Genomic DNA, 24,781 nt, shown 5'->3' with positions numbered 1-24,781 from the left:
TCCAAAGCAATCCATGAGTTAGTGTCAAGCGATCTGAAGGGCCACCTTTCCCTTCAATGGGAGTTTTGTGGAATTAAGGAACACCGAATTTGGTTCTTTGTAATTAGAGCCAAACAGTTCTGGATCTGAAGCATCCATGCAGAGGGGCTGGCAAGGGACCATCCCCTACTGATTGCCTGGAAGATGTGTTCTAAAATGGGAATGATAGAAGGAAGTCCCTATGCAGCATGCAGGCTTCTTCTGAATGTTCATGTCTCTGGGTGGATGTTTTCAGTTCCATCTTAAAACCAAAACCCACTATAATTTTAGGTGAATTGAGTTTTCTAGTTGAACCCATGTCACAACCATATTTCAAATAATATTGTCTTCTCTGTCTGCTATAGACACCCTCTTGTACAACCTTAAATGTTTGCTGTGGAGCTCAAGCTCTCTCATAAAATTTCCTACAGATTGCTAATAATTATATACTTGAAATCCCTTTAGCCCATGTAATGATCCCCGAATAAGCATAGAAATGAAAGCTCCAATTGTTCTAGCCCCTTGATCTTGAAGAGTAAAATATGATAAACTGCATTGCAGTGAGTTCTGTTTTAACACATTTGCACTCACTTGGACCACTTCCATTTTAGTTTCTTATACCAGTATATGTTTCTTCACATTTTTTTCTCAATGAGAAATTAACCAATTTGTCTGTCTGCTCCCACCTTGAATAGGCTTTGATGGATGAGATTCTGATGTTACAGGATGAAATCAGTGAGCTTCAGACATCATTAGCAGAAGAACTGGTGTCAGAACCACTGGACATAGATGCTGCTGATCAGTTGGCTTTGCAGTCCACGCTCACTGTCCTGGCAGAGAGAATGGCCACTATTAGAATGAAAGCTTCGGGAAAACGACAACTGCTAGAGGTACAAGAGAACTTGGAAAGGATTTTTTGTTTCTTGCCCCACATTTCTGATTCTGAAAACTGTTTTTAGCATATTTAAATATACAAGTACTTTTTTCTTCCAAAGTCTTCAATTGCTGCAACATTCCATTGCTGGCACATGATGGCATATAACCACACAACCACACAACAGAACCACTAACCCAGGAACCTATCCTTGCAACAAAGCCCGTTGCCAACTGTGCCCACATATCTATTCAGGGGACACCATCACAGGGCCTAATAACATCAGCCACACTATCAGAGGCTTGTTCACCTGCACATCCACCAATGTGATATCTGCCATCATGTGCCAGCAATGCCTCTCTGCCATGTACATTGGTCAAACTGGACAGTCTCTACGTAAAAGAGTAAATGGACACAAATCAGATGTCAAGAATTATAACATTCATAAACCAGTCGGAGAACACTTCAATCTCTCTGGTCACGCAATTACAGACATGAAGGTCGCTATCTTAAAACAAAAAAACTTCAAATCCAGACTCCAGCGAGAAACTGCTGAATTGGAATTCATTTGCAAATTGGATCCTATTAATTTAGGCTTAAATAGAGACTGGGAGTGGCTAAGTCATTATGCAAGGTAGCCTATTTCCCCTTGTTTTTTCCTACCCGCCCCCCAGACATTCTGGTTAAACTTGGATTTATGCTGGAAATGGCCCACCTTGATTATCATACACATTGTAAGGAGAGTGGTCAGTTTGGATGAGCTATTACCAGCAGGAGAATGAGTTTGTGTGTGTATGGGGGTGGGGGGTGAGAAAACCTGGATTTGTGCTGGAAATGGCCCACCTTGATTTTCATACACATTGTAAGGAGAGTGGTCACTTTGGATAAGCTATTACCAGCAGGAGAGTGAGTTTTGGGGGGGGGGGGCGGAGGGTGAGAAAACCTGGATTTGTGCTGGAAATGGCCCAACTTGATTATCATACACATTGTAAGGAGAGTGATCACTTTAGATAAGCTATTACCAGCAGGAGAGTGGGGTGGGGGGAGAGAAAACCTTTTGTAGTGGTAAATACCCATTTTTTCATGCTTTGTGTGTATAAAAAGATCTTCTACACTTTCCACACAATGCATCCGATGAAGTGAGCTGTAGCTCACAAAAGCTTATGCTCAAATAAATTGGTTAGTCTCTAAGGTGCCACAAGTACTCCTTTTCTTTTTTCGAATACAGACTAACACGGCTGTTACTCTGAATCCTGCCCTTTGACTCCTCACACTTCAAGTTGCTCTGAAAAAATTGCAGTATAAAGTTTCAGATGTATTGTTCCTCAGTGACTTCCAGTTCAGAGCTGGCAGCCCTGAAACATCACTCTAGAATATCAGTGGCAAACAATGTTGTTTCCAGCTCAGATATCACTGCCAGTAATAAAAATTGTTCAGGCTTTAGAAGCCTGGCCCTTGCAGGGATGACAAAAACCACACAACCAAAAAAAAAGGCAATGCCCACCCTGAATAAACGTGGATAGCAAATTGTGATCAGACCTCTGAAAAGCCCTGTTTTAAAGTGCCTAAGATTTACAGAATGGATGAAGCTTCTTTCTCTAATCCATTCATGCTCTGTTGTCTTCATGGGATCGTCAAAGGAGTTGTACATGTTAACTGGGGGGCAAAATGTAACTCTGTGATTAGAAGCAGTAAACTGTCATTTTTATCATTACATAAGCAGGTATGATTTTGAATGCCAACCGGAAGCAGAACTATTGTGGAATAAGGTGACGTTCTTCGTCACTGTTCAGAGTAGAACCACACTTTAAGGAATTATTAGCCAATCATCCTTAAATACTCCCTGTTAAATGAACACTGGACAATCCCAGGTTTTTTTTTTCTTCTCACTTTCCCTTCCACCAGAGAAACACTCCTCAGTTTAATTTTTTTTAGCAGTTCAGTCCCTAATCTTAGGGAGTAAGAGCATCAAATCACCCCGTTCAGTGGTCAAGCATAATTTTTTTTTAATCTGCCTTAAATAACATTAGTTCAGTATTTGCAGTGTTCCCTAGATATTATACTTACCTCAGGAGAAGTAAAGTAAAGTAAATGCTTCACATCCTGAGGTAGTATTATCTAAGGTGATACTAGAATGTTTTAAGGGCAAGGACTTTACATACCTTTACACAGGAGTCCAGCTAACCAATCTGGAAATTAAGGGATGGAGGGAAAACTGAGGAACAAAACCGTTCGAAAGTGATGGCATTCATACGCTGTTCTGTTTATGTTGAGTCTTGCAATAAATTGTGTACATGCTTTTTTCAGTTAGTGGGAAAATGGGCCCTTCCATTTTTCTGACTACTGACTTTAACAGAATTACTTTAAGGCCTTGAAGGCATTTTTAATTTTTGACTAACTGCTTACATTCAGAAGTGTTGCAGAATTTTGCGGGTAAGAGAATGCAATCACATTATGAATCTGGGTAGGTTCTTTTCTGTGTTGTGCTGTGTCATTGGATATGTCTATAACCGCAATCAGAGGTTTACCTGAGCCAGCATGGCTAAAAATAGCAATGTAGATGTGGCGGCATGGACTTAAGTGTGGGCTATACAAGCATGCCCAGAACCCTAGATACTCATGTTGCTAGCTCATCTTGCTGCATCTTCACTGTTATTTTTAGCCATGCTAGTTTGGGTATGTCTACCCATGCTGCAGTCACACTTCAGATTTTAGCATAGACATGTCCTAAGAGACAGAGCACAGAACTCACAGCCCAGGGAGAGGAGGCTAATGTGGCTTCCCAGTCCTGGTCTGTTCTGGAACCCCCAGCATAACTTAGCCCAGGGACCCTGTCTAAATTATGGCAGCTCCAGGGGCTGCCCTGTGAGTAGTGGTGCTGAGTGCTGCATTTTCACCCCCGGCACACCTCCTGTGCCCCCAGGACTTGAAAAGGAATCCTTAGGAGGCAGCCTTTAGACTGTTTCCACAGTGCCTGACCTGGGAGAATCCTCTCAACCAGAACCAGGGCTCTTATGACCCTTTTATGTGAGGACCTCCCTCTGTATAGCTTGTATTCTGCAGGACTAGGCTGTATGTTGCTTAGTTGCATTTAGGAGATCATAGCAAGTAAATAAAAAGAGGCAAGTGCTTATGACTGATTTTACCTAAATGCAAGGCCAAATACTGCTCTGTTGTACTAGAGTATTTATTTTATAGAGTAACAGAGCAAATTTATCCCCTGGTATTAATCCAGTCATTATTTCCTGTCCTGTTTGTACCTACTGAAGAACATCAGTATGATATTGTGTAATATTTCACAGGCTTAGCCAATGGAGGGTGGTATTGCTCTTGCCTTCCTCTGTTTTTTCTTCTTATTGTTCAGAAAGCAAGCTCTGCCTACATCCGTAAGGAACATAAATATAGAAATATTTTTAGAGTGGTGTGATATACAGATTGTACTGCCAGGAGTGTGGGATGACCATGTTACTCCACATGTGGAAATAACTAACAAGTAAACCAGAACTTGAACAGTGTTAAATTCAGTATTCTCTGGCTGAGATACTTAACCAACTGCAGAATTCTCTCAATAGTCCTGTCCTGTAATGAATCTTCTTTAAGATAAAATGAACAAGATAAACATCCAGAAAACTACCCAGATCCTTACCATATGCTATGTCTAGTATTTGCCTAGCCCCAATAGGACCTGATCCATAGCCCAATTAATTCAATGGAAAGATTCCCATTCACTTCAGTTGGCTTTGGATCATACCTGTAGAGAGTAAATATGAACTCAGTCTGTGTCATGGAAATGTTGGGCCAGATCCTCAGCTAATGTATAGCAGCGCAGTGGAGCTACACCAATTTATACCAGCTGAGAATCTGGCTCCTTTTATAATAGAGAATTCCAGGTGTCAAATAACTGTTTTTGTAGATGGAAGTATTATTATAAGATTTTCCAGTTGCTATGCAAGAATGGGCAGATGATGGCTGGAGAAGGTACTACACAGAAGTTGTATGTGAAAGAGAGACCGAGAGAGAAACAGATGATGTATCAGTAGTCCTTTAAAAAAGACAGAATAATATTAATGATGGAATAGTGTGGTAATTTTATTTTTTTGTATGTTCTGCATATAGAAGTTATAACTTCAAACTTGGTTCTACATTCTGGCTGCAACGGCCTTTCTCACATCCTACTTTTTTGCCATTTAAGGTACCTCTCATCTGCTTTATATTGTATTTCTAAAGAAAGACCCCCAAATAACAGCCCACATTGTACCACTAGGAAAAACTCAATGAGCAGCTAGAAGAACAGCGACAAGAGCAAGCCCTGCAGAGATATCGCTGTGAAGCTGATGAGCTTGACCATTGGCTACTCAATACCAGAGCCTCTTTGGACACCACTTTGATTACTTCTGAGGAACCCATGGACATGGAGGCTCAACTGGTTGACTGTCAGGTAAAACAAAAGTCATGGTTCAGTTCTGCAACTATTACACTGAGTAATAGTGGTCCAGCCAAGGAGGAGTCAGCTGTGGGAAAAACTATTCCCAGAGATGCCCTTTCTGTCAGCACAGCAGTATGCCCCAGGAGGAGAGGTAGGAGGTAAACCCCATGACTTTGGGAGACTAAGCTGATAAAGCCAAACATCCCAGGGCTGTCTGAGATACTGGCCCTTTTCCAACCACCCCCAAGTGTTGCCAGCTGGGGTAGAAGAGTAGGTAAATTATAGACAGCGGGACCTGGAAAGCCCTTTCCACCCACATACCTACAAAAAGAATGATCAAGTACAGTCAAAACATGTTTAAAAGGCATAATATTTAAACATAATGTTAACAAACTGTTATATCCTGGTTACTGAGATCCTTGGGATTATAAACTTCCAACAAAAAATGGAACCTTAATATTTAAAACTTTTGTTAAGGCAGAGTTAAGAATGCCCAGGGATAGCTTGTGCCCTTCCAGAACGTTGAGTTCAGCAAAACTCAAACGTCTGAAAACCAGAAAATACTGAGTTTAGGTAAACACCCAGCCAACTGTAAGTCTACCCCCATTCAAGATGGCAGTATCCCCTGGGAATTATCCACATACACTCCAGCTGCATTCACTGTGTGAGTGTAGCTGTTCTGAATGGCGGAAGAGTAAGTTGGAGCAGCTTGGAAGAACTGTGATTGTGTTATGAGGAGATCTGGATCTGAGTCCCCCGATGTGAGGCATCAAAGGAAAAAGGTGCATGTGTACCTTGAGGTCTGCATCTCTGCAATACATAATTGTGAAGGTGGTGCCAGCAGCAGGGCACTGGGGTCATCTTGCCATGTCTTGAGGTATGAGAGCTGTCTGTGGAGGTAATGATGAGAGGAGGAAAATACAGGTTTAGGTGGTATCCTGTGTGCAAGTGTGAAGGGGCTATATAAGGATAGGAAGCGGCTGTTACATTTTACAAGTGTAGTATTGTGTTGGACAAGTAGGCTCCGTGTTTGAGCATAGTACAGGTGCAGGTAGAGCCTGTCCTTTGCAGCGAAAAGGCAGAGTGGGAGTATATGTGTTGTGGGTGTTGTGAGGCATCGCTCAAAGAGGACAGAGTTGAAGTTGGATAGGTGTTTACCTGAACTTGGTATGTCCTGATTTTCAGAAGTTTGAGTTGTGCTGAACTCGATGTTCTGGAAGGACACAAGCTATCACTGGGCAGCCTAACTCTGCATTGATGTAGTCTTTTGCCATTTAATTTCCTAGTTTTTAAACAGAGAAATGTTTGTTGGTAGGAGGTAGTGGTCATTTAGGCAGTTGTGGTTTTCACCTAGGTTTGCAGTTGATATTCTACTGTGGCTAGATAATAATCAAAAGACCTAGCCTTCATACAGTGTTTCATCACTAGATCTCAACAGACTTTATATCATTATCCCCATTTTACAGCTGAGAGACAGAGGGGAAGTGGCTTGCCCACGTCACCCAGCAGGCCAGTCACAGAGTAGCAATAGTCTCAGTTCAGTGGTCTTTCCACTAGGCCGCATGGCTGCTATGTAATTCCTCAGTGCTCCTCCCCCCTCCTGTTTGTTTTGTATAGTGGAATGGGGATGATGGTCAGGGTTTGAAATGTTTGCAATGTGTCGTTGCTAACAGGGCTGTTCCAAGAAATGTCAACCTATCTATGTTCTAGTCCACCGCTCTCCCAACCCTGGCCCTTCTCCCACACATGGACCAGCCCCCACACTGGGGTAATGTGTATATTATTAACTATTCACTTTCTCGATTTCAGGTGTTTAAGTTTGTATTAACTTTATTTCTCCCACCTGAAATTCCAGCTCTAAGAGGAGCATGGTCTCCTAGAACACACAGTGGGCAGGGAGAGGGCTCAGACCCCTGAAGAGGGGTAGGACTGTCCCAGATCTCAGCACATCCCCAGAAGGGGAGAATTCAGCATAGCAGGCTCTGAGAGGACTGACAACAGCATCATCTTCTGCTACCTCTCACATTCTCCAGCCTCTGTCATCTTCTTCCCCTGACTGCAACCCACTTTCCCCTTATCTTAGGCCCTGACCTACCACCCATTCCCATTTACTCCATTCCCCTTAATGTCCCCATCCCTAGCTGCAGACTAAACCCCCTTTCCCCCCATTCTTAGACCAATCACCGCTCCCCTCTCAGTAAGCATTTGAATGCACGTGTAATTTATTTTCTTTTCAAAAATAGTTTCAGCGTCTTTTGAATATTCCTCTCTGTACACAGATGACAGTTTTCAGAGAAACAAAAATAAATAAACCCACATCAACACTTGACAGAAGCAGATTTTCCCCAGCTCTTTCTCAGATTTCAGCCCAGGGTGGGTTTCAAACTTCAAAGTTTCTAGAATCTCTAAACTTAATGCAATGTTGTTGTTTCTTCTGGGGGCTGTCTCTCAGGAACCCCTTGCTCAAACAAGCCCACATTTGGATCACTAATCCTACCCTATGGTCTCATGAGGCATAACAATTTTCAAGACAATCTGTATAAGCACATAGATTTTAGAACATTTAGAAGAGTCATCCTTTAAACCAAAAGCTGGCCTTAACCTTAACTCTGGGGAGGGGCTCTACACATCCGTTAGCAAGAGAAAGAGAAATGGAGATGAATACAGCCTGAAACAAGAGCTTTGAGACTTGTGAATTACTCCATTCATGTCAGTAGGTGTTCCCATCTCACCTTCACCGTGCTGGAGACTTTCTGATACATGTCAGGCATATCCAATCTCCACTCCTCACCCGACTCAGCCCTGTGTTCTTGGGGCATGCTCCAAGCATGCCTGTTCTAAGCTCCCAAACCAGAGGGTCAGGACCTCCCCAGACCCTGGTTCGCAGAGTGGGGAGAGTAGAAAGATGGGCTCAGATCCCCTTAGAGGGTCAAGACGCCCCAAATCCCAGCTCACATGAGGGGTAGCAGAGGGAAAGGGGCTCAGATATCTGCAGAAAGTCAAGAACCTGGCTTACATGATGGGCTAAGGATGGAAGGTTAACCCTCCCCTAGATGGCCAGGTGCCCCGGATCCTAGCACAGACACAGTGCAGCAGGGCTCAGACAGTCAGACTCCAGCAGGGAGGCAGAGACCCCCGGATCCCAGTTTACATATTAAAAAGTAGGGAGAAGGGCCCAACCCTCCCAGAAAACCAAGCCCCTCCAGAACCTGGCTCATGTTGGGGACGAGAAGGATGGGTCATACCGTCATATATGTTCAGCTCTGGGCACACACACATGGGGGACAGTGAGCAGGGCTCAGACCCTCAGATAGGCGAGCCCCCTCCAGAACCTGGCTCCTATGGGGGGGTGTCACATTCCTGTAGATGGGCTGGGGGCCTTCTGACTGTGGTACACACAGAAATGGGGAGATGATAGGTGCCCCTGCCCCTATTCTCCCAGCCCCATGTCTCCCTTTTAAGTGTTTCACACTGCTTCTTCACCCCCCTCCCAAGTGCCCTCCCTTCCAAGCGTGCATTTGTTTGGGTAGTTTTTCTTTTTAAGAAGTAGTTTTGGTGCCTTTTTCTTAGGAATCAGAGGTCTCAAACCCTGGTTCATAGGGCTTATAGGTACCAATAAGCTCCAACCTGCTATCCAGGGATCTGCTAACAGTTGCACAACTAGAATCTGAACTCCAACAGAGGACTCCCGTGCTGGGCTCTGATTGGCGGATCTCTGGGGGTCCTGATTGGTTCTCTGCTTGTATTTAAACTGAGCACAGGGGAAGGAAGTTGTTTGCACAACTGGGTTTCCTCTGTTTAGGACTCCTTCTCCTGCAGTACCTGCTCCTATTGTCACTAATTTCCTGGTAACCTGACCCTGCATCCCTCCTGGCACCTAACTCTCGGTCTGCCCTCTGGTCTGTCTCAGACGCTGACCTCCTGGTATCTGATCCTGCTTGGCTCCCAACTCCTGCTCTGACCACTAAGTCAGACTGCCCACATGCTGGTCTTGACAATTCTGAATATTCTGCTGTATTCAGATTATATTTTCCCAAAATAAAAATCCCAGTTTGATAGAGGTAGATTGGAACATCATGCCTGCTTTTTTCACTTCAGATTTCTACCCTAGGTTGGATTAAAACTCACACAGCTAGGTGCGGTGCTCAGATTTAACAATCATTACATAGCCAAAGAACCACCCGGGTCCTGTAAGGTAGAGGTAGTTTTCCAGGTAATTAGTACCTCTCTCTGTGGATGCTCAGGATAATCCTTGATGTGCATAACTGGAGAAGCAAACTCTTTTTTAAATAATGTTTTAACATGATTTCCCCCAGAAGGACTGGTAATACTCTTTTGGGGGTAATCCTAGAGTACTGGAGATCCTGGTATGATGATCTAAGCCCTGGTTTGGTCCCTGATTTCTGTGCTGGTTAGTCTTCCTTTATGCACTGATTCAGAGCTCAACTACCCTGGGGTAAATCATGAGTAACTTTGTTGAAGTTAGTGGTGTTACACTGGTGTAAAATTGATGTAATAGAGATTAGAATCAAATCATGTTTCCAGTCTTTAAGACCTCTTCAGTAGTTGAATTTCCAGTCTATCCAATCCTGCCATGATCTCACTGTTCATTCTTGTTCTTCTGTAGACCAACACTTTGAAGTTAAAATAAAATCATGGTATGATTTATCATTTGTATGTAAGCTCTAGGAAATGGATTAGTGAAAAAGCAGTCGCTAATCTAGTGTGGAAAAATTAGTACTGCTCTTCAAGTAATGGTACTTTAAATTGCCTGTGTTTCAAAACTCACAACACAATCCTTTGTGTAACAAATTTAACAAACGTTTTCATTTTTTTCAAGTTCTGCCCATCTTTACAGCACACGTTCCTTCAGAGAGCAAAGCCTCTAGAGCAGTAGTTCTCAAACTTTTATAGTGGTGACCCCTTTCACAAAGGAAGCCCCTTTATAAATTAACACTTTTTATATATTTAACACCATTATAAATGCTGGAGGCAAAGTGGGGTTTGGGGTTGAGACTGACAGCTCACGACCCCCTGAGGGTTCTGACCCCCAGTTTGAGAACCCCTGCTCTAGAGCACTTGACAGGTGCTGTGGAAAATGGAAACGCACCTTTGTTATCTGACTAAATCTGAGTAAAAATCTAATATGATATTTTAATTTGGAAGCAGCAAAATGTGCTTCATTATCTATGTAATAAATAAATAGTGAGCTGCATATCAGGAAAATAGATTATGAAAACAAGTAAGCCACAGATTTGTCTCTGTAAATCGCTCTCTAGACTAAAGAGGATTATATAGGGGATCTCAGGGATCTTCAAGCACCAATCAGAAAAGGCAAACAGTGAGAAGAGAAGCTTATCAATACAGACACAGCAACGTGGGGGAAGGAGGGTGGGAAAGCAGAGAGTGTGATTTCTTTCTTGTTGTATATTCAATGAAGAGGAAAGGAGTAGCCATTTATTGTCCTATGCAGTGGTGTCACTGTCCAGCACAGAAAGAATGGAATAGCCACTAGACATCTTAGCCACAGTGGCCGTTGAAATGCAAAAAAGGGTGTCTCCTTTGCAGCACATTTTCTGTTTCAAATAAGCCAACTTTTCAGTGAACTTCTTTTAAAATTTAAATAAAAAGTCAAGACATGCAAAGGGTTGCAAGTATATTCCTGAGGACTCTGGAGGGGGCTGGAGAGCAAAACAAGGAAAATCTTTAGTTTGGAAGAGGATGAGGTAGGCCACAGGTCTCCTTGCCAGGAAGCTTGGTGGATGCTGGAAAATGTATGAATTTGCCTCTTTGTTTTTGCTGCTGCAGAACATGCTGGTGGAAATTGAACAGAAGGTGGTGGCCTTGTCAGAGCTCTCTGTGCACAATGAGAACCTGCTCATGGAAGGAAAGGCACACACAAAGGATGAGGCAGAGCTGTTGGCCGTAAAGCTCAGAACTTTAAAGGGAAGCCTTCTGGAGCTGCAGAGAGTGCTGCATGACAAACAAATCAACATTCAAGTAAGCAGCTCTTTGTAATTGGCTTTGAAGGGACCAGTATTTTTCCCCATTAACAATTGTGGTAGGGGGTTTCAGACAATTGGGAGGGGGAGTTAAGAAATGTTTGACCGTGATAAAGTAAGTTACACATCTTAAAACAACAAATAGCAGGATGCTAAAACATATACATAATTTCTCTAGCAAGCTGTAGCTTAATATTTGCATGTTATAACACAGATCATTGATTTCATAATTAATTAAGCTATTTTTATATCAGTATCTTTACTAGACAGCAAAACATACTATTTGATTAGTTGGCCTCAATTTACTGAACCCTTGTCCCCAGTCTTTTGTCTGTTGTAGATTGTATGCTCTCTGGGGCAGGGACTCTACTTACTTAGTTCCATACAATGCATTGTGGGCTTTACAAGAAACAAATCATCAACAAAATAATGGAACATATTTTTAAATATTGCAATCGGTAACTAGTATCATCCAACTAGATAAGTATTCTCTCTCTTGAAGAAATGAGGAACAAAGATTGACAGATTTAACCTGAATATTGTTTTATGATATTATTTCCAGCCATATGACTGTACCTAATGCATCTAGATAATGTCTTTTGTTTTAAAAGTTATCTTATTTATTCTTTAGGCTAAATTAGCATGGGGAGAAGTGAAAGCACACAAGGAAGTCAACATATAACATGACAGACTGGCTTTTCGTTTTGAATTTGCTTGCTCTGGGATATTTTCTTCTTCTTCTCTAGCCTTTGGGTGTGCAAATCAAATACATGATAAGCTTCAAAAAATGTCTATATTGTAATATAGATTAAAGTTTATGGAGCACTTAGCTTGAAAAGTTACTAGGTGCACTAGGAACTATTTTTAGTTCTAGTGTCATACAGAAGAGCACAAAAAAAAAGATTTTTTTTTTTTCAAAAAAGCAGATATCATGGTTTTGTTGTTCAGATTTGGTATTAGATGTGTTGAGAATTTTTTATTCTGAAAAGAAAACATTTCATCCCAAGTACCCCTTCAACATTATTCTTGCATAGTAAACCTCATGATTATGCGAATTAAATAAATGTTACCAGCAGTGTGCTGAGGTATAATATTGTCATATATAAGTCATATAAAATCACTGGCAAAATGCAAAGATAGTAATTGGTATCAAAACTTGATTTCTTGCAATGTTGGGTTTTTAAATACGATAAGATTCATGAACCCCAGTTTTATTGTAAGCTTATTTACAGAATTTTTGGCTACTTTGCTAATATTAAGATAATTTTCGTTATAATTTAAAATTATTACCAGACTTAAATCACCTGCTTACCCCAAAATGTTACATAAATGCAACACTTCCATTTTATTTAAAGACCATGTTCTTGAAAGTTTTTATATCCATGTAAGCAGCTATTTTAGCTTTTAGGACTTCAGTTGCAGGTCATGAACATAAGAAGATAGAGGAAGCTGTGTAACATCTAACTTTTTAGAAGAAAGAAAAGGAGTACTTGTGGCACCTTACAGACTAACCAATTTATTTGAGCATCCGATGAAGTGAGCTGTAGCTCACGAAAGCTTATGCTCAAATAAATTGGTTAGTCTCTAAGGTGCCACAAGTACTCCTTTTCTTTTTGCAAATACACACTAACATGGCTGTTACCCTGAAACCTTTTTAGAAGAGTGGTTTAAACTGATTATCTGATCAGTGAAGGATATTTTAGTAAATGACCCCTTCTTATAATAATTTCCTAGTCTGAACTTCTCTTTCAAGAAGTTACAAGTTACATTGCATCCTCTCTTCTCTTAAATTCATGATTCTCATCTTATAATTATTTCCTTGATTAACTGACGAAGGCATAAGGCATTTCCTGTGGATTAATGATCAGAGAAGCTGATGGCCTGAAATACAGTAGAGGGACATTAACCCCAGCTGATCACTGATCCTGAGGAGATGTTATGTGCCAAGACCATTATTGCTCTCATCAGATGAAAATGCAAAAATAAAATCACAGGCTTATCATCACTTCCCTTGGGTACAAGACAGCCACAGAGAGTGGTAAGAAGAAGGTCTCTCCTCAACCTACACCAGACAATAGAGCTAGATAGCAATGAAGGGAATGCATGTTGCTCTGTCCCAAGTAATATTATAGCAGCCACTTTACCCCTGTCCCTCAAGGAGACCCAGGAAGCATTGTGTCCTCTGAAGTGCTTCACTCCGCCCCCCCTCCCCCCCCACAACCCCCTGCTGCAAATGTGACCCAGTATATAAACTGCTGCAATGCTCTCTTGCTCTGCGCCTGTACCTATCCTAATAATTTGCTCTCGAATACGCTGGAGAAGTTAAACTACTTTGATGAGCACAAACCATTTTGCAGACAAAATTCTTTCTTTATCTTCCCACACCCTCTGATGCACAGGGCATCCACCAGTTTCTGCCTTTCATTTAGGGCCTGTGCTGGTCTGTTCAGGCGTTTTGAGTATCATGTTTATGGATATACTTCTTTCTCTGTTGTTCTGCTTAATGTTTCTCTAGATTGCCCCCTTTTTCTCTTTACACAGGTAATATCCATATTATCACTTCCCATGGAAGTCATGGTGGTGGCATACTTAAAATGTGTCCTAAATATGTCCATCATCGTCATTGTCTTACCATGTTTGATGCTTTAGATTGGTTTACTCTACTTAGACTCTGATATTGTAAGAAACTCTTTCCAATGGACTCTGAATATCGTCCACAGGCATGAGTGAGTTGATCTTATCAATTTCTGTTGTAGATTTCCATGACCCTGCTACATAAAGGAGGACTGACATGATGCCAGCGTTAAAAAAGTTAAAAAAATTTCTGTCAGTGCCAATCATGCAACTTCTCCAAATCTGTTTCAAGTGTATGAAAATTGTTTGCTGCTTTTGATATTTGTTGCTTGAAATCAAGTTTGGTGTCACCATCATTGCACAACTCGCTCCCTAGAAAGATTAAATTACTTACTACTTCTAGTGTTTCTTTGTCCATTCAAATGGTTATTTTGTGGACATTGATAGCCATATATTTTCTCTTTCCCTTGTGGATAGACAAACGAACTTGTTTTGCTGTTTCTGCTAAAAGCTCTGTCTTTTCTTCTATTAAGCAATGTGTTGAACTGAGGCAGGACAATGTGTTCAGCCAAAATGAGTTCATCCGATTGTATTCTATCGTTTGTCCATAAAATTCCTAGTTGCCTTCTGTGGTTATTGTCCTCATGGCAAAGTCAATGACCAGTGCAAACAATAGTGGGGACATAATACACGTTTACCTTACTTCAGTTGTCACTGCAAACCATTTGCTGATGTTGTCACTATCTCTGACTACGTATTCAGCATTATAATATAGATCCTTGATTATTCTAATTATTTTTGCTGGTATTCTGTAGTATGCCATAATTTTCCAAAGACTGTCCTTATGTATGCTGTCAAAAGCCTTCTGGAGATCTGTAAAATTTATCACAAAAGGTCCTTGCCAATTCCACATTTTGTTCTAGAATATGTCTGAGAACAACAATATGGTCTTCACATGATCTCAGTGGTCTAAAACCTGCTTATTCCTCTTCAGGTTGAAGGTCTAGTTGTTTCTTGTTACATTCCAGGATGATAGTACACATGATTTTTCCAGGCACTGAGAGTAATGTGATTCCTTTCTAGTTATTGTAGTTAGTATGGTCACTCTTCTTTGGCAGTTTTACTGTAAAGCCTCTCCTCCACTGAGTTGGGTTCTTTTCTTCATTCCATAGTCTATCCAAGAAGACAAGAGAAGTTTGGAGGGCCGTTTTGTCACTTGCTTTAAGCATCTCTCCAGTAATGTTATCCTCTCTGCTGCTTTCCCATTTTGGAGTTTACTGATGAGTCTTCCATTTCTTCCCATATCAAGCTCCAGTGGTAGGTCTTCATCAGGCATTTCTAGTAGTTAACTTGGGCTTGTTCTATTTAAAACAGTCTGAAAATATTCTTCCTATCTTTTCCTTTTGTTGTTGTTCTGTATTAAGAGTCTTAACATTTACATCTCTGATAGGCTTCCAGTACTGCTAAAGTTTCCTGTTAGCTGTGTGATTGTCTTATACAAGGTTATAAGATCACCGCTTTGGGTAGCATTTTCAGTCTCTTGACATTTTCTATCCATGTATGCACTTTGTTCTCTTCTAGACTCCTTTTTATCTCTGTCTAGAGTTCTGTATTCTTCTTGCCACTTGCTTGTCTCTTGACATGTCTTAGCATTAATGGGTTTTTGCTTTATAGTTATTCTCTTATCCACTGCTGTCCAAGTAACATCATTAACCCATTCTTCCCTTTTAGATTTTGTTATTAAAATGTCTTTGCATTGCCTGGATAGAAGCTCTGATGTTTTCCCTCAGAATATCAGCATCTGGGTTTTCTTCAACTAACTCCATTAGAACACTGCACCTGTTCTTCAGCTCAAGCTGAAAAGCACCTTTTGTGTTTGGGTCTTTTTGATTGTGTACTATTGATGTGTTGTCTTCTTTTAACCTTCTTCTTCCTCTTAAACTTGATCTTCAATTCAGTGATGCAAAAGTTATGGTCACGGACCACATCTGCTCCCTTGTGCGCACCTGTGAAATGTTCTTGAAACGCAGAAGCGATCTATCTGATTCTTTGTAGTGCCGTCTTGGGAGTTCCATGTCACTTTCTGGATTTCTTTGAGGAAATATTTTCCCATCTATCACAAGTTGTTCATACTGCAAATTTCTACGAATTGTTCACCGTTTTGGTTCATATCCAAACCCCTGCTGCACTTGCCCATAACTTTATCTAACCCATCATTGTTCATTCCAGTGTTTGTATTAAAATCACACATAGTCACTATGATACCATGTTTTGGGACGTTAATTAAGGCATCTTGTAAAAAATCGTAAAAAGCATTTTTTTCCACAACTGGATTTTTGCACTGTGTAACCACTAGCTTGAAGAATCTAATCTAAAAGTGAACTCTAATAATTTTTTCATGGACTGGTTCCTACTTCATTCAGCATTTGGATTGCTATGTCAGCTTCAAGTCTATGATCCACATTCCTTGAATATATGATGGTTTTATTTGAACAAATTATACTTTAGAGAAACAAACTTGTTTATCTGCACTCACTGATTCCAATGACATCCAGCTAGTAGCTATCCATTTCGGTAATTACTTGAGCTGTTTTAGAAGCTTTATATATTGTTCTCAGTGATTTTTTTTTCAGTGCCTCTCATATTCTTCACATGAAGTTGATCTCTTGTTCAAGCCTGCTGCACACTCTGTATGGCTCCTGTCGTTCATTTCTGTAGGAAGTTAATTTTTACATGATAGGATTACCAGCACCCAGCACAACCTTGTGGATACTTCCCCATCCACCACCCAGGGGATGCGCTTAGTAGCTTCAGATGCTCCAAGTAACAGACAAAAACAAAAGGAAGCTGTGGAAATACCCTAAAAGCTCTTAGATCAGAAGGGATCCAAATAATTTTTTGCAGCTATCCATTGCAGAGTTTAGCAGTCATACCATACAATATCTTTCAAACTTTTATGCTGTGAGACTACCTTCAAGCTACACGTATTTGGGGCAATAATATGAAATAAAATGCTGTGTTGACCTTGTTTTTTCTCTGCTTTTCTTCCAGATGGCTCCACTTCCTGGTTGCAGGAATGTGTGGGGTCAGCTGATATGAGGGTCAGAATGTAAAGGAGCACTTACGGTGATCTGCCTCTTCTGCATGGAGATCTAGATCCTTTTAAGACCCCTTTGGAACTTCCTGGTGCTCCTCCTGCAATGGGGGCTCCTATTGGTTAGGAAGGTGGAGAGGAGAAGGATTAGAGGGGAGGTTCATAGAGTGCTATGGGTCCAAAAGGGTAAGCGCAGAGGCAGCACTAGCCTTTCCTAGGGAGTGGAGGAGCCTCTTACACTCCACCAGCACCAGCTACACAGTGAATTGCTAACCAGTTTCCCCTGCAGCCCATCCTCATTCCACTGCCCAATTTCACCACTTCTCCCTGATCCCACTTCCTGGCCCCTTCATCCACTTCTCACTCTTATATGGGGAGCCATGTCATCTCTTCTCTCTGCCTTTTCCCCAGTTCCTGAGTCTATGTCCCAGCCTCATTCTGCTCCTTCCCCCTCACTGAGCAGGAAGCAGGGATTCTATGAGTGCATGGGAGCCAAAGAGTCAGAAAAAAAAGGTGAGAGAAGTTCTTGAATGAAGCTGGGAAAAGGAGGTGCTCAGTGGAAAGGTTTAGAAGGGACTGAGCAAGAGGGGCGAGGGAGACAAAGGCTGGGGGTAGGAAGGAAGCAGAGACCTGTAAGCCATAGAGATTCAAATAAATGTTTACAGGTCAGATCCTCTTTCCATCTGCCATCCTAGGCCCAATCCACTGTAGCCCCCCTAAATCATGCGCTTGCAACCAGGAATGGTGAAGCAGAGGGCAAAGATGAGGAAAATGGTAAAGATAATGGCAAGAATTTTCAAAAGTGATGTCTAAATTTAGGCTTGTATGTCCATAAATCAGCATCTAAATAAATGGCCTGATTTTCAGAAAGGCTAAGCACCCACAACTCCCAATGAAGCACTTATTTTTTCTAATGCAATAAAAGACTGAAAAATGTTGTTTTATTCCTTAGAAAGTTCCCAAATTTGTATAGTTCAGCTAAGGTTAAAAGCCCACTAACCACAAATTCAGTATATTTACTGAAGTGTTGTTGTTGGCTAACTTTCATGTAGCCTTTTAAAAATCAAGCAGAGGCCTAAATTTACCATTGAATTCACATATTTGGCTCCCAGTGAAATCAGTGGAAGTTGTATGTGCCCCTCTGGGGGCAGAATATGTCCCCAGTTTCTTAGAAATTCAGTGACTGTTAGATTCTTTCGCAGTTGTCTTGTTTGTATTTTTTTCCATTTCTTGTAGCTCTGTAAGCAGTGCAATACTTAGTCTTTCAAAGCAAACAGTATAAAATTGCATATTTTAAAGGGACACAGTCACCACACAGATCACATTTCTATCAAAATTTACACCTAGTATAGTTACACTTAACACACAAAGTTATTCTAACTGAAATACATTAGCAGCAAACAGTTTGTTTTTTTAAGTTTATTTACTTTATGCATTCAAAAGTACATTGTAGTAAATAAATTGCCTATAAAGATTAAAAAATAATTGATACCAATTTTGAATCTTGGTTTTTCTGAGTACTTACAAGCCAATAAACAAAAAAAGTTCTATCAAATACAATTCAAATTGAAATGTTAATGTGTTCATTACCTTTTATCGTCTATGATTTGGGAATAATTAAAACAGACACAACTAAACATAGGAGGTTAGTGCTAGAACATGTATATATATATATAAGCTAGAATACACACACACACACTTTGCAGTACATGTTTTACTCCTGGATCTACAAATTCCAAAGGCTCTCTCATATTTATTTATTTCTTATTTCCATAGACTGAAAAAAAAAATCTGAAACAAGCTTGTCTTGTAATGTTCCATTTTCAAACCTTGGTGCAGTTTTATTACTTAGCATGCATCCAAGGCCTTCAATTTGTTTATTTTAGTTTTGTGTAGCACCTGTCCCCTTGGTAGCTGAACACTCCTCCTAGCGAAGAGGATGCTTTAAGAATCTAGTTCAAATCAGTCTCTAGCCATTGATAAGCTTTCTGTACCATTTAGAAAAAGTGTGTCTTTCTCCATTCAAACAATAGCTTCCCTTCATTTCTTCCTCACCAAGATTAATTTGAGATTCAATGAGAAACTATTAATTTCTTTCAAAAGTCCTTCAAATAGTAGTAGGAGATAGAGAAATCTATATACTTGTCTCAGGAAAATTGTCATATTTTTAATCAGATAAGTAAAACTGGAAAATAACCCTTGCTTTGCTTTGCCTGGGACCCCCCACGCTTCATTCCCTATCTACCTACCAGCTTTGCTAAAGACTTCATAGCAGTTTTCCTACATCCAGCTAATCTTCAAGGAGAATAGAAGACTTAACCACAATGGAGTGAGGCGTGGGGTTAACAGCAGGTCTTGATGAAAGACCACTTAATTTTTGTCCCCCTTACAATTTTCACCTTCTAACACCACCCAACCCCACACCAGGACCGCTCCTGTTCACCAGAGCTATTGAATTGTCCATCCGAAAGAAAAACCTTAGGCTTCTTTCTATGTTGTTGTCTGAATGCCTGCAACTGCAGTGCCATGTGACAGCAGCCCATATCAGAGTTCAAGTCCAATCACTGATGGGTCATTATCAGCTACAAGTGCAGTGAGACATGAGACAATCTTGTTTCCTTTTCCATCAGTTGATGGCATTGCACCTGTGCTGTTCCCTGTCCCTGAAAGAAAACAAGGGACCAAGTTGGACTTGAAGTTCATTCCCCATCATGGGAGCATATTCAGCTCTCTCTAGAGCACTTGAGTGGCCAAGCTTGATTCAGAATGACAGCTGAATCATGGGTAAAACCTGTATCCAAGGAGTCACATCTACAAAAATGAGATGCATAAAGCAAAAATCAAAAGGGAAGAGGGGCTGGGCCCTAGGTGTAGATTTTGAAGTTTTGGAATCAGTAAAGAAAAAAAAAAACAGGAGGAAGTCTTTCATGATAGCCTGGTATTTCTATATCTAGATATTTAATAGGTGCTAACTTTGAATATACCCAGACAATCACAAAAACCCAAAATTCCGGAACCATATAAATTCATGTTTGTAAATGCTGGAGAAGAAAATTTGTGCTTAAATCCCTGCATTTAAATACATTTTTCTGCTGTTGCTGATCAGCACTTCTGAATTTACAATGAATGTGGATTTCATAGGGGTCAAGGATTATAGAAGAGTGGCTGGATCAAAAGAAATATCATTTGTAAACTCTTCCGTACCATTGAGGGCTTTGTTTTCTTTTTGGTGTTTGTTTACACAAAACATTTGTCTAATAATTTATTTGAGAAGAAAGGATCAATTATATATAGTAAGGGAGGATGAATGGGAATCAGTTTGCCTAAAATCGCTGTCTGTCCATCTCTTTATCTCTCTTTTCTCTCTGTGTCAATCAACTCTCTCTATCTTTTGTATTTATCTTTTTATCTACCACAGATAAACTGATTCAAATATACTTATTAATTTTGGGGCTTAGTGTATAGGCCAGAATAAGAACCAGCATTCTCTCATTTGTAAATAATCAGTAAGCTGATGGAAACAATCAACTGATTTCCATCATTCTCAATTGGAACTTTTAAAGCTGGTAGGCATTTTAGGTCAATTAGGTCTTTGGGAAAGGTGGAGGTCTTCACTTTTAAAAAACAGATGTAATGTTTGCGTGAGGTACTGGATTAGCATTCCTGAAGAAAGTGATCTGCTGTTTATCCATGGAATATTAGTCACAGAGTAAATGCACAGGGCAACTGCAACTGGAGCTGGGTGAAATTTTTCAGACTTTTAGGTTTCAGAGTAGCAGCCGTGTTAGTCTGTATTCGGAAAAAGAAAAGGAGCTGTAGCTCACGAAAGCTTATGCTCAAATAAATTGGTTAGTCTCTAAGGTGCCACAAGTACTCCTTTTCTTTTTTCAGACTTCTAGTTTGTTCCATGAAAAAATGCAGTTCTGATTGACCCAAAACTATTCATGAATTTGACCCAGTTAATTTAATCTGGGAAACATTTTTCCGGGTCAGTTTCAGAAAACTATGTTTGTGTCATCTTTAGCCAGTGATTAGGGCACTTAGCTGGGAGATGCAGGTTTAAATCCCCACTTTGGAGCAACATTTGAACTTAGTGCTTTCCTAGCCCAGGTGAGCTGCCTAACCACCAAGCTATACCGCTCAAACTCTTCTGCTGAAGCTGTTCCACTTTATTAATTATAATTGGGTCAGGAGAGAGAGAAATAGGCTATAACATGGTGATTAAAGGATTTACCTGGTGATAAGAGGTGTGGATTCAAATCTTCTCTCTGCCTGATTCAGAGGAGAGTTTTAAATTCACATCTACCTCCCAGGTGAGAGCTTTAATCAGCAGGCTATGGAGTTATTATCTTGTGTTCTCTGGCCAAATGGATAGTTAAGTAGTTATATAAAGCAAAACAGGAGAGTGTGAGTAGCCTACCCCAGAATAGCCAATAGCTTGGTGGTTAGGGCACTTACACAGTAGAAGAGGGTGCCTCAGTTTAAGTCTTTGCTCTCAGGAATGCTTAAATATGTATACAAAGTAGGGCATCTTCAGTAGGTGAGATTTCGAGTAACTTACCCCAGGATAGCTTGTAGGTTAGGCTGCTCAGGGGGAGATCAGAGTTCAAATCCCAACTCCAGAGTGGGGATTTCCAGCTGGGTCTCCCACACGCCAAGCCAGTTCCCTCATCACTAGCTAAAGGTTAAAAGGAATCTCTCTCTCTCTCACACTTTTCTGAAGCTGACTGGACTTTTCCAGTTTGCTGACAAATTCTAAACATTTTCAGAATGAAACTGAACCAAATATTGTCCCTAATGTTTTTGTTTGCTGGCTGAACTGAAAGATCAATTATTTGCCCAATTCTAACTGCAACCTTCTTCATTGCTGGCTTGTTAATGTGGCTTTCCTCTGAACTGAAGGGACATCCTGTAAGAGGGTGTCTCTAAGTCTATGCCAGTCCTGTTCCTCTGATTCTGCTAGCAAGATGCCAGTTGTGGTGGAGGTGTTTGTTTTATGGAGACCTACCTGATACTGGCCAACAAACGAATAACTTCAAGTCACAGCTGAGCTAAATTCATGTAAACCAGCATCTTAGGAGTTGAAAGGCACTATACCATATTAATATGGACTGAGCCGGTGTCTCACACCTCATTGTAACATAAAAGGTCCCTGTTATATAAAGTAATTGTTTCTTTTCTTCTTAATCAAAGCAGGGAGTTTTACAAGACAAGGAGGTATGTGAATTGGACCTGATATCCTCACACAGTCCAAGTGTCCAAGAATGGCTGTCCCAAGCACGAACAACCCGTTCCCAGCAGCAACAGAGCAGCCTCCAGCAACAGAAAGTTAGTACTTTGTACTTGCCACATGCTGACCTGCAGGTTTCATTTGACATCACAAACATGTTTCTTGGTAGGACTTTAGGCATTTACTGCCTGGGCAGTGTAGGGAACCAGAAATTTATAAGATTCTTCTGGTGTATGCTCTGTATTTACATACATCTCTTATTTAAACCCACTTTTGCCCATCAAATGGGTACAAATACCCTAGGGGTAGGCATAGTATCTGAATAGATTGGAAATGATATAGCTAGTTTAGAACTTCTTCCTTAAATAATTGCACACTATTAGGGTGGCACATTGTCCTGTGAGGAAAAAATGACTTGTATAACTTAAATATCCAGGTCTAGTTCATAGCTGGTCCTTTGCAACGTTGTGCAAAGAATGGGGAGTATGCTAGATGCCTTTCCCCTACACACACAGTCTGTACAGGGGGCACTCAGAATCACAGTCCCTGCACTCTTCTAAAAACAGAATCTGCTCCTTCCAGCACACACAGTGGATATGGGGCCATGTTTCCATCTCCTCTACTCACAAGCCAGCCAAGCTACCTAGCTTCTGAGAAGGAGCCATGTTACACTATCTGTTTGTAGGGTTTTCTATAGCAACATAGGATCTAAGGCCCCAACGCAGCAAATTACTTAACTATGTGCTTTAATACTTTCCGAATCAGGGCCTAAAAGCTTTGTGCTAGCATGCTGCATTATCCTGCATACCTGAAACACTAAAGAGATTATGCCCCCTGAGGCAGAGCTCTTCCTAGAGTTTGCACCACCCGTTGGTGAGGGCTGTGCCATAATGATGCAGTTGACCCTTCCCCGCCCCTCTCCCCATCAGAGGTAAGACAGAGCCAGCCAGACCAGATTAAAGATGACCTTGTGGTTATGGCTCTGAATGGGGACCCAGGAGGTCTGTGTTCTGTTTCTGGCTCTGCCCACTATTTCCTATGTAAACTTGGGCAAGTCACTTAGTCTCACTGTGCCTCAGTTCCCCATCTGTACAGTGAGGATAATACTTACCTTACTTCACAGAGATGTTGTAAGGATACATTCATTAAGGTCCTGAAGCACTCCACTGCTGTCTTGATGGAGACAATAGATACACACACCCTTGTGGTGTCAGTTTGGCATGACTGAGTCATAAGTAGCATATTCGTTTTTTGAGATTACTCACCTTAATAAGAGTGAGGGGAAGGCTATGGACATCTATATCATTCTGGGAAGGCTGTGGACATCTATACTCATTTCCTGAGCATTTATTTTGATGGCTGTCCGACTCTGATGGTTAAGAGAGGTAAAAACATGCATCGGGTACGCTCTTCACAACCAGAAAAACAAACAAACTATTAACATAGCCATCTTTGTTCTCTGTTAGGAGCTGGAACAAGAGCTGGCAGAGCAGAAGAAGCTACTTCGTTCAGTAGCAAGCCACGGAGAAGAAATCCTAACCCAACATTCTGCTCCAGGTGGCCGTCGAGCTAGGTGAGCTTCGATACATTTTTTTTTCAGTGGGGATCCCTAAGCCTTCACACTTTGGCCTCCTTGCTTCTGTCTGTTTCTTCCAACATCTTGTTCTCTAATTTTTGTTCTGTCTGTGTTTGTACAGAGCCTAGCACAATGGGGCCCTGATCCATGTCTGTGGCTCCTAGGTTCTGTGATAATACAAGTGAATAATAATACTATCCTAAACAACTGGGATCTGAAAGCATAATCTTATTAACAAATGAAGTGTCTATAACTTAATTTTCTCTGCATGAAGTTAATTAAGACTTTTATCTTTGGCACTTGGAGTGTCTCTTGAATTTTGAGCCATAGGGTGAGATTCTCACCCTCACTCTGGACCATTTATGCCAGGCCTTGGTTCAGGCTGGGGGAGAATTCTCCCTGGTAATAACTGAAGAAGACAAATACAGCCTGCTTGAGGACTCCCACAAGCCTTGGCATGGGAGCATGCAGCGGTGGGGCTGAGGAGGGTGGAGAGTCCTGAATTTCCATTTGCTGCAAAGCTGGCCATTAGTAGCTCTGGGGGTGGGGCAGGTAGGATGCCATAAATTAGAACAGCTCTCAGAGCTGCTTAAATAACCCTGGCTCCTGCAATATGCCAAAATCTGGAAGGCATAAAGGTGGTTCATAGGATAGCGGAGCAAAAGCTTTGATGCTCAATATTAGGGACTTTTACATCAAAACCAGTGCATGTGAATGACTCAGCAGGGGAAGAAGACCAGTTGCTCTCAGCAGTTTGTCTTCTTCATGCGTTAGTGTTTACAACAAGGAAGTGTAATAATTTAAAGTAAATTGAAAATCTCCCAAGTTTGGGGTTCAACCCAGTCCTGTAATAGTTGTGGAACAGTTGTTTTCCAAATAGCCACATTCACAGCTTTACCCCTGAACTTGGTTATAAAAGAAGGGGGAAAGTTGAACTTAACCTTTTGTTCACCAAGATTCAGGTAACATGTCTGACATGAGGAGAAG

At 41.1% G+C, this 24,781-nt stretch overlaps 1 protein-coding gene across 13 annotated transcripts in view; it reads left to right on the top strand.

Moving 5' to 3' along the window:
- SYNE1 (spectrin repeat containing nuclear envelope protein 1) overlaps window positions 1-24,781 on the top strand; it is a 499,708-nt gene that overhangs the window by 354,092 nt on the left and 120,835 nt on the right. For 10 of the 13 annotated variants that reach the window (XM_075126812.1, XM_075126813.1, XM_075126818.1 and 7 more), the window contains 5 exons: window positions 714-908; window positions 5,157-5,330; window positions 11,127-11,318; window positions 22,182-22,316; window positions 23,685-23,791. In XM_075126812.1, the coding sequence (XP_074982913.1) occupies window positions 714-908; window positions 5,157-5,330; window positions 11,127-11,318; window positions 22,182-22,316; window positions 23,685-23,791 (803 nt within the window). The remainder of the gene's footprint in view (window positions 1-713; window positions 909-5,156; window positions 5,331-11,126; window positions 11,319-22,181; window positions 22,317-23,684; window positions 23,792-24,781) is intronic. The other 3 variants (XM_075126811.1, XM_075126823.1, XM_075126816.1) reach the window with 1 other exon arrangement.

This window comes from Caretta caretta, chromosome 3 (assembly GCF_965140235.1).
Source record: "Caretta caretta isolate rCarCar2 chromosome 3, rCarCar1.hap1, whole genome shotgun sequence".
NCBI classification, from domain to species: domain Eukaryota; kingdom Metazoa; phylum Chordata; order Testudines; family Cheloniidae; genus Caretta; species Caretta caretta.
The sequence above is the reverse complement of the archived record's forward strand: the minus strand, read 5'-3'. Positions and strand labels throughout refer to the sequence as shown.